Raw genomic sequence first — 14,005 nt, forward strand, 5'->3', positions numbered from 1 at the left:
GGAATAGGATATAGAATATAAATTATCTCAACCTTTGCATCTTGCATTTTACTTAATAACCTCATTGCCACTGGAGAAAGCATCTTAGAAGACTTGGACAAGCAAAGCACAGTAGATCTCTTCCCAGCTAGTACAGATATAAGTGCTGAAGGCCCAAGGAAGCATCCTAGCCTAGCATGTGGTTGTAATTAATACATGCCACACTACTACTTTCTGCCTCTTCCTGCCCTCCATTCTCCATTCTGCTTTACACAAGGCACAGCAAACCAGAGTGAGTAAATCCCAGGGCTCAGCCTTTCTTTTAGCAGTAAGTTCTTACCCCAATAAATGAATTACATTTGGCACTAGAGAGAGGGGAGAGGATGAAAAGACCCACACATTATTTCTTGTAACTTAACCCCTAGTTAACATGAAGCTCAGATGTTAGGAAAGACATAGGAAAAATTAAAAGCAGGCTACCATTAAACTACAACTAAGTCACTGCATCATAAATGGTCAATTCCTTAAAATCATTTATGATGCTTAGGTTGAGAACAACCTTTTGTTGGTCTTTGGTTCCTTGATGCCATGGAGAGTAACTGGCTGCTGTACATTTGAAAGAGAGTCAGTGCTAGCAGGCATCACCTCCTCCTTTTGTGTTTCCGGCTGGTGAAGTACCTCGGTGACAGTGCTGTGTTCTTCCTTATGACTTCCTGAAGGATAGGTGGAGCTAGAAAGCTTGCCTTTGGAACCCCACTGTTCTCCTGATGCTGAAACTTCCTGCTGGTCTTCCATTTCTCCAGGCCCCGAAAGCTCATGAGCACATGTACTTGGCCTGGTCTCCTGCTGCTCAGAGGTCCCAGAGGGTTGAGCAGCTGGCTCAGCACTAGCCTCAGACATTTGAGAAGACTCTAAAGCTTTGTCAGCCTCCCTAGCATTAAAGTCCTGAGCACTGTTGATAACCAAAGCTGGAGAAGAGGATTCTGCAGGTGTTTGTTCAGGGCCCCCTTTGTTCTCTTTTGGCCATGTGAATGAAAGATCCAGCTTCTTTCCAAACCTTAGTTTTAGATCACTTGCCATTATACTCCCTTTCCCCTCACTACCTCCCTCAAATAGAGTTGACAACTTTTTAAAACTGACCATTAAAACAGGCTCTGCTGCTCTATCGCCAGAGGAAGGAGATGGGGAAAAGAAAGAGCTCAGTGGTTTCCCAGAGTCAGTGACAGAGGATGGGAAATGGAGTTTTGGCCAATTGGTCATGTTTGGGATCTCAAAATGAGATCTTGGCTGCTCTGTTTCCTGGGCGACTGCAGATAGATCTTTCTGGGTATCAAGTTTCCCATAACTTTCTTTGGCACAAAGCGCAGGTTCCTCCAGCACAGGGTGAGAAAGGTATCCTTGGGTTTCTGGTGTGGCACTCTGGCCAACACTTGCCTCACTGAACAGTGGAGTACTGGTTTCCAGTGAACTGGTTGCCTGTAGTTCCAAGTCTTGGTTTGCAGAGGCAGACTGCATAGCTGGCTTTGCTTCAAGAGGAATAGGTGGCTGAACCGGAGGAGGAAACTCTTTGGCAATACAGGTAGGATCTGAATCCAAATGTGATGGCAATGGAATATGCTCTGCTTCCAATGATGCCTCTGTGTCTGTGCCCTGCAACAATCCCATGTCTCCTTCATCACTCAGAGACAATACTCCTTGCCCAGTATCGTCCCCTGAAACAGAAGGTACAGCCCCAATTGTTTCAGAATCTTGGGGTTCTAGAATATGGTCAGGAATATTATTGTTTTCCATTTCAGTTGTTAGTTTAGTATCATCTGTCAGGGTCTCTGAGTCTGACTTTGCACTAACTACAGTCACTGTACAGTCACTGAGAGTAGATTCTGAATTGAGTGCTGGAGAGGAAGCTTCTCTCCACAAATTTTCTGGAGGTACTGATTCCACAGTATCTCTACAACTACCATTTTGAGGCCATGCAGTAGCTGGGATAGGTGATTCTTGTTTGTATGTCTCTGGTTTGGGACTTTTAAAAATTCCAAGTAACTCACCTTTGAGGGACTGAGATGATGTACCAGAAGAAAGAGAGAAAAAGGAGTTTTTCTTTGGTGGTTTAGGAGGGGAGAAAAGTCCAGAGAAAGTTTTGGGAGGTTCAATTAAGCACCCAGAGAAAGATTTCACTTTTGTCACAAATCCTGAAAGCACCTCTACTGAAGAGCCCAACATTGATTTGTCTTCCTCTTTATCTGCCTCTTGGCTCTGGAGGTGCCTTGTACACCCTGGCTCCACAGAGGGAGAGGTTGGCTCCGGGATCTGTGTTAAGACATCATCAGGGGCCTTTTCTAATGGCAAGTTTAAGGGGTCACCAGTAAATCCTGAAAGCACCTCTACTGAAGAGCCCAACATTGATTTGTCTTCCTCTTTATCTGCCTCTTGGCTCTGGCGGTGCCTTGTACACCCTGGCTCCACAGAGGGAGAGGTTGGCTCCAGGATCTGTGTTAAGACATCATCAGGGGCCTTTTCTAATGGCAAGTTTAAGGGGTCACTAGTAAATCTTTCATTTTGGTGGTGGTTAGTACAAGTGTCTGAATTGTTGAGCCTTTCAGTCAAATGACTATCATGTGAAAAAGACTTGGCCAATGAGCCACTAGGGAAGGCTTCCTGTACGAAAGGCTCTTCTTCATAAGGAGCTACCCCAAGGGTCTCTGGACCAATGAGCAGTGTTTCAGTCTGTGCCTGAAATTCTGGTGAATGAGGAACTACGTCATTTTGCAACTGATTCATCTGGAAATCTGCTAAAGATGTCCCTAGTCCATTACTAGAATCTAGTTTTCCCTGATAGTCCTTCTCTACATTGAGCTCACCTGTAAGGGAAGTAACCTCAATGGTGTTGCTAATGGAAACACCAGGAGCCATTTGCTCTTCATGAACTACCTGCTGGACCATGCTATCTCTATTGCCACTGGAACCTTCTCCAGTCATTGTGCCACCTATGTCTACAAAAACACTTGGTTTCTTACAGGGCTGGGAAGTCACTGGAGCAACAGTTGAAAGGCTGTGTTTTTCCTCAGGAGTCTGCTGCTTTCCATCCAAAAAGGATAAGTTGAAGAAACTAAAAGAGCTATTATGAGAGACATTCTTCTTGCTGCTTGAGTTAGTAGTAGAAAAAAAGGAAGGAAGTGTAAATAGCCCTTCTGCTTGAGATTTGGTTCTTGGTAGAGTAGCAGAGGCTCTGTTCTCAGATTTTTCAGATCCAGTCAGGAAAGAAAATATACTCTTTTTGGTGGGCAACTCTGGTTGAGATGGAGAGGTTGTGGGAGTTGAAAAACTCCAGTGTGGGTTGGAAAAATGATCTTGTTCCTTTGAATTTCTCAGGCTTGGAATATCAAAAGATAATTTATTACTTCTTGAAACTTCTGTCACTGTAGACACACCACTAGTTTCTATTGAAGAATCTCTGGAATACTCTTCAAGACAATTTGCTGAGAAAGACTGATTTGGTGATTGCTGGATTAGGTGGTCTCTGAAAGGTACCTCTTTTTCAGTCAAATTATTACTCTGTATATCCCTAGTCAATGGTTCTTTTAGCCCACTGTCATCAATAGTAATCTGCTTGTTCAGACTCCTAATTCGAACCTTCCTTTTAGAGGCAACTGGTGTAGCAGAAAAGTTCCCAACATCCTGGCTAATTAGCTGTGCAGGATCAGGACTTGGTTTGACTTCATCCTTATCAACCAATGAAGAAACAGACATATTTTCAGTTGTCTGTATAGAAGATGCATTGGTTTTAAATAAATCCCCAATGGTACCAAAAAAACTTGAGACACCAGGAGATTCATTCTTTTGCTGAGAAGGTATCTTTCTATTTTTATCACCATTCTTTTCTAAATTTGGTGGTCCTTCTTTATTCACCTGGGTTTTAAAGAGGTTCAAAAATCCAGATGCCTGTTTTCCATTTGATACGGTACTTACTGAAGAGTCTTCTCCCCGACCAAAGAGTTTCAATGCACTTTTAAATAATGTTCTCTCAGACTCTTTGGAAGACTGGTCCGGAGGAAGCTCACAGTTCTTAGGTTCATCCCTACTAAACTGTGATGCAAGAGGAACTGAAACAGAGTCAACCGTAATGATTTCATTATCTTCTACACCTGATTTAGCCTGAGCAGTTGTTTGGCTTACCTGGATAACAGATTTTAACAAACTTTGTTTTTTCGCACGAAAACTTTTATTTAAAGGGAATTCCTGCTTCATTCTTTCAGTAAATTCTGGTTGCTGAACATTGGATACTATTTGTCTTTCTAAACCCTTCTTGAGAAGACTTTCTTCTTTATCTTGGGAGTTGCTCTCTAATTGTTTATTCAAGATTAATGACTGAAGACCATCATTTGTGAGCTCTGCTAAGTCTGAATGCTGATCCATTTTCTTCATGACCAAAGACTCTAAGGATTCATTCTCAACAAAATACAAAGTATTTCCAACTAAAGCAGAAAATAATGAAGTCACGTTGTTCAATGACATTTCTCCTGTTTGCTGTGGACTGTTAGTCATATTTTCAGGATGAACCAAAGAGGTAGCTTCTTCAGAAGACTGAACCCAATGTAAACCAGAAGAGTAAACTGATGAATCCTTTGCTAGAGACAGGTTCTTATCTCCTTCTATAAAATGATTTTTATTTAAGTTGCGATTTCCAATAGTTTGGGACTTATTTCTGAGATCCAATATATACTCAAAGTCTTCAGAACCACACACCCTTTCTTCATAAGATCCAAAATTTCCTTTAAATTTCTGAAGATTATAGCCTGAAAAATCTAAAGGTTGATCCTTTTGGTCACAACTTGACTCTTCAAGTACTTGTGAAAAAGTTTCTAAATTTAGATACACTGGTCCCTCACTTCTTGGCAAAACTACAGATAAATCAAGAGGGTCATCAATTGGTTCCTCTTCAACACACCAGAATAATTCATCTTCCTTAAAACTATAGGCAGAAATAATGCTGTCATCCAACATAATACTTGACAGATCATTTGTCTGTAAACAATTCAAATCCTCTTGATAAGAACAATCAGGTATGAATAAATATGCATACTGCCCAGTTGAATCAGTGAGGAGATAATACATATACTGACCATCATGGAACACATAATATCCATAATCTCCATCTTCTGATGGCCACCACACTCCGCTTTCAAGACATGACAACCATTCCTGGTATTCATAACCAACACTTGAAAAAACAAAGTTTTCATCCATTCTTAATAATTCTTGATCAAGTATGGAATATGTAGTCTTCTCATAACCTGATGAACAACTTAAGTCAATGGGCAATTCTTCTAGTGAACTCTTAGTCTCATTAATTGGAAAATAAGAATTTCCGTATAATGAGTGAGCTGCCCACGTATCACTTCTTAATAAGTTATCTACATTAAATGCTAATTGGTCCAATGATTCATATGGTAAATCATGCCAAATGACACTGTTCGGATTTGTTTTCCGCTCCAAGACATTTGCATTTTGATCCTTTTGGCAAAAATTTATTGCTGAATTTTCTGAGTCAGGCCACAAGAAAATATCACCTGATGGGAATGTACTTTGATTCAACATAAAATAAACTGGCTGAAGTTTTCTGGAATTTTTGGAGAAATCTTTTATATCAGAGTTCCATTCATAACAGAAAGGATTATTCATCTCTTCTAAAGCCTGATAGTGGTTTGATATATTAAGAATGTTAGTATTTAACATAGGCGGATTTAACTTGTTTGAATTTTCATGTATTTTCGCCTTAAGAACATGGTGTGGTGTCAGCCTCTCAGTCAAGGATTTCTCTAAGAGGCCCTGCTGAGCACCTGGAGCACAATGAAATACCCTGTTCTCAGAAGAGGGGCAATTCTTTTCTTTTTGCTGGTTTTTCCATGTAGGAGGGCAATGACGATTATCAACCCAAGCATCAGATAATGGTATATCTTCTTTAGGTAAAGATAAAAAGCTTTTTATGAAGCCAGATGTTTCTTCCTTTTCAACATGGTTCTTCTGGTTTTCAGAAGTCATACATGAAGTAACAGGGATCTCATCCAAGGATAAATGTTTATTTCCATTCAAACTTTTTATGTTGCCTAAAGACATGGACTTTGCTTCATCTGGTTTACAATCAGTCACACTGTTATTGGATATCAGGTTAAATATTCCAGAGAGTAAGCCTGGGGTATTATTCTTATGAGAATTATCACTCTTCAAATTTAATTCTTGTTGACTAGACAAATTTTCAAGAGAAGAAAACCTGTTAAACAGACCAGAAAGGATGCCTCCTTGGGTTCTTTTCTTGGAATATTTATCTACAAGTCTGTCTTCATTAATTTCATTAACCAAGGTGGATTTTGAAATGGTAGAAGTAAATGCTAATGAACAGTCTGATACTGTTAAAGATGCCATTTGTGTAAGAGTCTTACTTTCTTCTGAAGTATCTGAAGGAATATATTCTTTGGACACAACTCCAAGGATGGCTGAGGTATCTCTCTGACAGTTATCTACTGCTTTATTGTCACTTGAATTTAATTTCTCTATATTCCCAAATTCCCCAAGATCATTATTAATAACTGGAGCTGAATTAGACTTTATTTTAAGTGTGTCATCTTCAGGACAATTTATTTGGTCATTTTTATTAAATGTTTCTGTATCATCAAATTTCCCTAAATTATTATGAATATTTGGAACTGAACTAGATTTTACTAAACTAAGTTTGGCATTTTCATGGCAGTTTCTTTGGATCTCTTCATCAATGGTTACTGCTGAGTCAGGAAAACTCTGGTCACTGACAGTGACACAGCTGTCACTGAAAGGAAGTTTAAACAAAGGAAAAATGCTTCCTTTCTCTCTTAAATCCTGCTGCTTTTCAGAATGACTAAGAACTCTGAAAAATGGAATATGTAGTTTTCCTCTAAAGGAAAAGGAATGTCCATCTTTCTTAGGGTCCCCCTCCCACCCATCCTCCTCCAACTGGTGAATTTTCATAGATTCTGATAAAGTTTCCTTTGAACAGGTCTCAGGTGAAGTGAGCAAAAACTGGCTAAATGATTTTCTGAGTGGCTCAAGAAAATCATCATCACTAGTAACTTTGTCCCCCTCTAATGGCTTTGAAGAAGACTCTTCATTTGCAGTTCTCCTGCCAGTTATACAAGGTTGTCCTGGAGTGTCTTTAGCACATATTTTTGATTGATCTGGTAACAGAGACAGATCTGTACAGGGTTTTCTTTCCAAGAGACTCTCAATATCATCTTTTTTATTTGCAGAATCGCCTAAGTTTGAAGATTCATTGGCCACTTGGGAAGACAACAACAAATCCTCATTTGTGGGCATTTGGGCTGAGCTTGTAGTTTCTCCATCATTCCTATCTAAAGTGATGATACTACTGTTATTGCCAAGAGTGTCTTCCCTTTGATTTGACTCTGATCTACACGCAATAAAGTTTTCCTTTCTTGTTGGCTTGTTCCGGACATCATCCTTTTTGGTTTCATCCTTTTCTGAAAAGATCTTTAATGGATTTAGCATGCTAAAAACAGACTTTATAACTGAACTCTGACTCTGTGGAGTGGAGTCCCTTCCAATAGTCTCTGTTACATCCTGTGAGCTTAAATTTCCAGTTTTACTACCTGTGTGCTCATTTTCAGAGGTTTTGTCATTTCTGCCAAAATCCTTATTATCAACTACTTGAGAGGATAATGGAGACTGCATGGAAAGATCCTTCCCCAGTACTGACTTGGCGCTGGGTTTAGATCCTGAATTAATTGTCTCTATTTGATTAAGAGTTTCTGTTTTCTCTGGAACTAAAGAAACCAGCTTTTCCACAGAGGTTGTTAGATGCTTTGTGCCTGAACCCACTTTTTCTGTGAGTGAACTGAACAAAGAACCAACAGCACATTTCACTCCATTCAGCTCAGGGAAAGAGACGGCCTTGTCCTTGTCATTCTTGATAATGGCTGAAGGTGGTAATTGATCCCCAAGCATTCTCTGTTCTGCATTATCAACAGTACTGTTGTGTTTAAGTGATGTTTTAGTTTTTGAAAGGGAACCAAATCTATTAATCTCTTCTTCCTTCTCTGCCAAATATTCTGACACTGTTTCTACCAAACACTGAAGCTCATCCATTGTATCAACATAGTCCTTCTTGGGTTCCTCAAAAGAGGAAAGGGACATCTCTTCCATGGGGCACCTAGATAGATCTCCAAGTGTGTTTGCATCACAATTCACCCTTGGTAATGAGAATGCTGGACTTGTTACATGATATTCTTCAGGTAAGCCTTCAATATGATGGACATTGGATGGATGACTTGTTGGTGACAGTAAACCTTCCTGTTTATCAGTAAGAGGAGAACTCAGAAGTTCATCAGAAGTACTGCTAGTAGAATCTTCAAGAATATCTAATGGAGTGGAATTAGTGACATGCTGGTTTAAGCCAGATGACTTTTCACAGTTCTTAAAACAACCAGAAAGATCATAATCATGATTTTGCAACTTAGTGGTCCACATGCCACTCTTAACCACAAAACCATTTCTGTAAGGGCGCAAAATTGGATAATTTTGTTTCTCCTTTTCAATGTCGCAAATATTACAATTTTCAGTGTTAGGATATGTACTTTTGAAGTTAGTCTTAGTTCCTGATCTATCACCATACTGTCTTGTTTCACTGTCTCCAAAATGATGGTGTAAGGGTTTGTTTTTCCTTCTCCTATCTATTGTATCGTATTTTTGAGGATATCTGGAGAACACAGATGTTTCAAACTTAAGGTCAAGATTAAAGGCAGTAGAATATTCAGATTCTTGACCCTGAGATGGTATCTTTTTCCAATTCTTATACTTCGGTTGTTCTTGTTGGCTGTAATATTTATCAGTTTTTGAAAGAGTTCTAATTTCTTTTACTTCTGCTTCCTTTAAGTTTATGTTACTGCTTTCTAGAAACTCTTGTGATACTTTCCCCTCTATCTCCTCATACATACTTTCTTGCTCTTCATAGTCAACATCAGAGAAAGCTGAAATAATCCTAATTTTGTCATTTTTGGCCTGCAAACCTTGTCTGATGTAAAGGGATAAAATTGGAGGAATAGTAAGGCAAAGAAAAGAGAAGAAACAGGGAAAAGGAAGAAACATAAAATTTAGTGCACGTTCTAAATTAAAATAAATTTGTCAATTAAATGAGAAAATTAAAATAAAATTGTCAATATGATAAAAACCATTCAGACTGAAAAAATATGATAAAGAAATCTGTATGTTCTTAAATCAGTATTAAAGCAACTTAGTCAAATAGTTTTTCCACATCAGAAAAAGAATAGCTATAGTAATAACCGTAGGTACTTGCTACCAGGAGCTTTTTAGGATCCTTTTATTTTCTAAGAAAGAAACAATCAAAATGAACATGTTTCCTCAATATTTAGAATGTATTTGCAATGCCCAAGCTTAGAACTATTAAATATTCAAGGGATTTCAAGAAACCTAAATTTGTTGATTAACTAGGTTTAATTGGGTCCGAAAAGTCAAGCTGTTAACTTGCTGAAAGTTATTATTTGACGCAGTATAGCCAAGAATATGGTCAAACATATTTCTTCAAAAAAAAGAAAAAAATACAGGGGTAGATGGGTGGCTTAGTTGGTTAAGCATCCAACTCTTGATTTTGGCTCAGGTCATGATCTCAGAGTCATGAGATTGAGCCCCAAGTTGGGCTCTGAGCTCAGCACAGATCTGCTTGAGATTCTCTTCCCCTCTCTCTCTCTCATCAATAGATAAATCTTTAAAAAGAAAAATATATATACATAATAAAAATAATCTTTGACTATCAGAAGTCAAACCTTGTTACAGTACCGACAAGAACAATTATTTAAAGCATTATAATTTGTCAAACCTAAAAGCTATATATGCATTGAGGATCACAGTGAAATGAATATCTTTCCCTATACTGATTTTAACACTAGAAGCTACATTCCAACTTAAGTCAATAAATACCATAAGATACCTGACCTTTCTTTCAGTAAGATTAGAAACTGTTTGCTTCCTATGTACTCAAGTAGGGGTATACAGAGGACCTGCAGACTAGGAGCTTATCAGCTCAGTATGTTCTTGTACAGATTTAACAGCCAATTGTATTTATTTAGGAAACAGAAACAAGATCATACTGGTCACTTAGTCACTAAAAGTCTTCCAGAGAGACTTGAAGAGATATTGATAATAAACTTCAAGAGATATTCTTTTGACCCCTCTCAACACTACAGACACTTTGACAATATATCTAACAAAGTCCAACTCTACTGTCAAACCTCAAATTATGTATTTTTACATAATTTATGTAAGTTTCCAGTTATTCTGGATTCATTAGGCAAAAGCCCATTTGGTTGGGCAAAGAAATCCAATCTATTTTTTTACATGCAATTTCATTATTGTCCAGTATCTTCAAAAACTCAAACTAAACTAACTCTAGCCTAGAACTCTTTATACTTCAACTTAAATGAATAGATAGCCATTGTTGTAGTGAATGAAGCTATTTATATTCACACTTCTAATTTACCAGCAGATACTAAGAACATGTTTGTTCCCTTAGGATTTTAAATGTTCTTCCTAAAACACTGTGTAACTTAAGGACTTAGACCATCTCCAACAACTTGGTACCTACAGTAAAGAGAGAAGTTTAAAAATCAATGCTAGTGATAAAATATCTTCAAAACTTTTTGAAGGATAAATCATTTCAAAATTTAAGTTAAGAATGTCAATGATAAAAGGTTACTTAAAAATCATGTAATTTTTGGGGTGCCTGTGTGGGTCTGTAGGTTAAGTGTCTGCCTTTGGCTCAAGTCATGATCCCAGGATCTTGGGATGGAGCCCCGCTTCAGGCTCCCTGCTCAGTGGGGAGTCTACTTCTTCCTCTCCATCTACCCCTCCCCACCTCGTGCTCTCTCTTGTTCACACGCTCTCTTTCAAATAAATAAATAATTGTAATTTTTTCCTCTGCTGGAGATGAAAAAATACTCACTCTTTAACCTCATTTCATATACTGATACAGTAAAATCAAATTTATATGGGATCAATTAAAAATTTTTTAGCAAAAAATTTACACTTTAAAGTGTATCACTGGGGCACCTGGGTGGTGCAGTCGTTAAGCATCTGCCTTCGGCTCAGGGCGTGATCCCAGCGTTCTGGGATTGAGCCCCACATCAGGCTCCTCCGCTATGAGCCTGCTTCTTCCTCTCCCACTCCCCCTACTTGTGTTCCCTCTCTCGCTGGCTGTCTCTCTCTGTCAAATAAATAAATAAAAATCTTAAAAAAAAAAAAAAGTGTATCACTAATGCCCTTCTAAGTATTATTATAGCAGTAGCCCAGAAAATCACCAAAATAGTAATAGGGTAATAATTGGGTAAAATGCAGTGCTCTAGAAGAGTATGTAGTCATTTAGGTTGATGTGCCACTCTTACTGCTGGCCTATACATCTAATGCTTATAAATACAGAGGGAAAAGAGAGCCAAAAGTAGTGGGTTTTTTGCTATTTTTTTTTCCCTTAAAGCAGGACAATATAAACAACTAAAATCAAATAAATAAAAAATACAAATATTCAGCTAATAAACCAGCAAGGAGTAGAGACCAACTACAGTAGGATTCCTGGCATGTTTCTTCTTTAGAATCAGATTATGAACAGTAAAAATTCTATGTGATGGTTGATATGTGGAAAAATTCATTGAAAATATTTTCAGAGATGATAGTAAACTGAGACAGGATGTTGTCTAACAGGTAGGCAACCATCTGAGGGTCAGGATAGATATTCACCAGTTTGGTAAAATGAGCAAAAAGAAATGATATCATGTTATGGTATGGTGAATTTTAGCAACCAAAAGTATGAGCTAAACTGGAATGGTTTTTCAAGTATTAACCTCCAACCAATAATTGATTCAAGCAAGGATCATCAATGGTTGCTAAAATCAATGGATAAAATGTTGGGGAAACAGAATAATGACACAATCTAAGAGAGAATGAAATAAAAAGTAAATGTGCCAGAATGTTAACACAACTGATGAATCTAGGCAACATGAATATGGGTGTTAATGTAATATTTTTCCAAGTTTTGTTTGAATTATTTTTTAAAGTGGGGCAAGAAAGAGGAGCATATATGTATATATTTGTTTTTATTCTCATAAATTATATGACAGTAGTCTATGGAAGGGCACATAAGAAACAAACAAGGGTGGTGTGAGAACTAGGAGATAGGAAGGGGAGAGAGTGGAGGAGGACAGGTGCGGGTGGGACATTCTTCGCTGTAATGCTATATTGTACCTTAACACTTTTTTAACCATGTCAATGTTTTATATATTTAAAATTTTTCTAAAATTACAGCAAAAGTACTGAATCTGCTATGAAGAGATCATCTGAAGTTCCCAGGGAAATATTTAGGTAGGAAGGATGACCCAAACATTTAACATCTGTGATTTTCTTTTTTTTAATTGTGGTGAACAGTGTATCAGCATCACTGGTCTGGGCAGAGGCATGAGCTGGTTTTTTTCAGTCAACCACCCCAAGTTTGCCTGCTCTCACCAGTTGAGAATCACTGATCATAAAGAGAAATATTAATGACAGAAATGTACAGAAGAGAAAAAAGAAGACTGGGAATCTATACAAAATGGCTGTAGCCTGGTCTATCATACTGTTAAAATTCCAGTACCACCTCAACTTAAAGCATCCAAATACTGTCAGTTGCATCTTGGAAACTACATACCAGGAAGAGAAAGTGCTTTGTTTCTAATACCCACCTGAGGGCCCGCCGCTCTGGATAATCAAGATCATAACTTTGCATAGAGTCATTGCAGGAATCTCGGGAATTGCCCTGAAGTAGCAGCTGCTGTGGCAGTCGCACTGGCACAGGGAACTGGTGCACAGAAGCGTTGGGCTGGGAAGTCGTATGGTAAGGAGGTGGGATGCTATTGCTGGTCTCACTGCGATAGTCACTATCTCGGTCATCAACGGCACTATCAGGATCTTCAAAAGCTGTGGAATAAACACAGTCAATCAAAGCATCCCAGCTTTATTTAGTTCTTTAGAGTTTTTTCTGCTTCTAACTTAAGTAGCCACAAACCTAGACCTTGAGAACAGGAGGAAGCTGAGCTGCATGTGAGCCAAGTGACCTCAAACCCTTGAGCAAAACTGTATCAGTTAATACTCACAAGTTTCTTTCCTTATTAAATGAAACAAGACCCTTGCTTTCATTTTAGTGTTGATTCTTAGAGGAGTTCCAAATTGTATTTTCCCAGTGCAGAATTCTCTGGAATTCTGATTCTCTAGCTATCATAACTCTGGTGAAAATCTGCTTTTAAATGTCATAGATTCTATTCCTCTACTGTTTTCAGATGGGCAGAAGAGAACTTTTCATTTCTTGCTGTTTTTAGACTTTAAAAATACATGGCTGAACCAATTAAGCAGGTCCAACATCAGAAAGTGGTCAAATAATCAGGAAGGGAAAAGCCAAGGCTCTGAAGAACCAAAAGTTCTAGATACTACTAAGAATAGTAGCAGTCTTTTTTAAAGTACTATGTCAAATTTTATTTGGAATATTTTTTAAGTAAGCTCTACACCCATTGTGGGGCTGGAACTCATGACCTCAAGATCAAGAGTCACATGCTCCACTGACTGAGCCAGGAAGGTGTCCCAGAACAGTAGCAGTCTCATTGTCTCACTGCAACAACAGGTTTTCCTAACAATCCTATCAAGCACCTCCACCCTGGGGCTCAGAATTTCCATCCAAAGTCTGCGCTGAAGGAGAAGAGGAAAACATAAGCACTACCAATAGGATCTTGCTGACAATGCCGCCAAGTTTATCTAACAAGAGTGACTATAATTTCATAGAATTATTTCTGCTTTTCAGGCCAGCACCTGACTGGCTAGTTTTATTCTTGATGTTAACTAAAATGGCCATGGTTATAAATCCTGCTCCAAACAAAAATAAAAATATTTAACATTGTACTTCGAAAGGGAGCTCAACCTAATAGCACTTTGTGGTTTATTTTATAGAGAA

At 38.3% G+C, this 14,005-nt stretch overlaps 1 protein-coding gene across 4 annotated transcripts in view; it reads right to left on the reverse strand.

Annotated features, from left to right (window-relative positions):
* Nucleotides 1-14,005, reverse strand: part of UNC13B (unc-13 homolog B) — a 228,085-nt gene that overhangs the window by 103,535 nt on the left and 110,545 nt on the right. For 2 of the 4 annotated variants that reach the window (XM_087869574.1, XM_087869575.1), the window contains 2 exons: nt 12,747-12,981; nt 539-9,037 (listed from right to left, as the gene is read on the reverse strand). In XM_087869574.1, coding sequence (XP_087725700.1) covers nt 539-9,037; nt 12,747-12,981 — 8,734 coding nt within the window. The remainder of the gene's footprint in view (nt 1-538; nt 9,038-12,746; nt 12,982-14,005) is intronic. The other 2 variants (XM_045780792.2, XM_045780793.2) reach the window with 1 other exon arrangement.

The sequence above is a fragment of the Ursus americanus genome, chromosome 18, assembly GCF_024610735.1.
Source record: "Ursus americanus isolate L20-20 chromosome 18, mUrsAme1.1.p, whole genome shotgun sequence".
In the NCBI taxonomy this organism is placed as follows: domain Eukaryota; kingdom Metazoa; phylum Chordata; class Mammalia; order Carnivora; family Ursidae; genus Ursus; species Ursus americanus.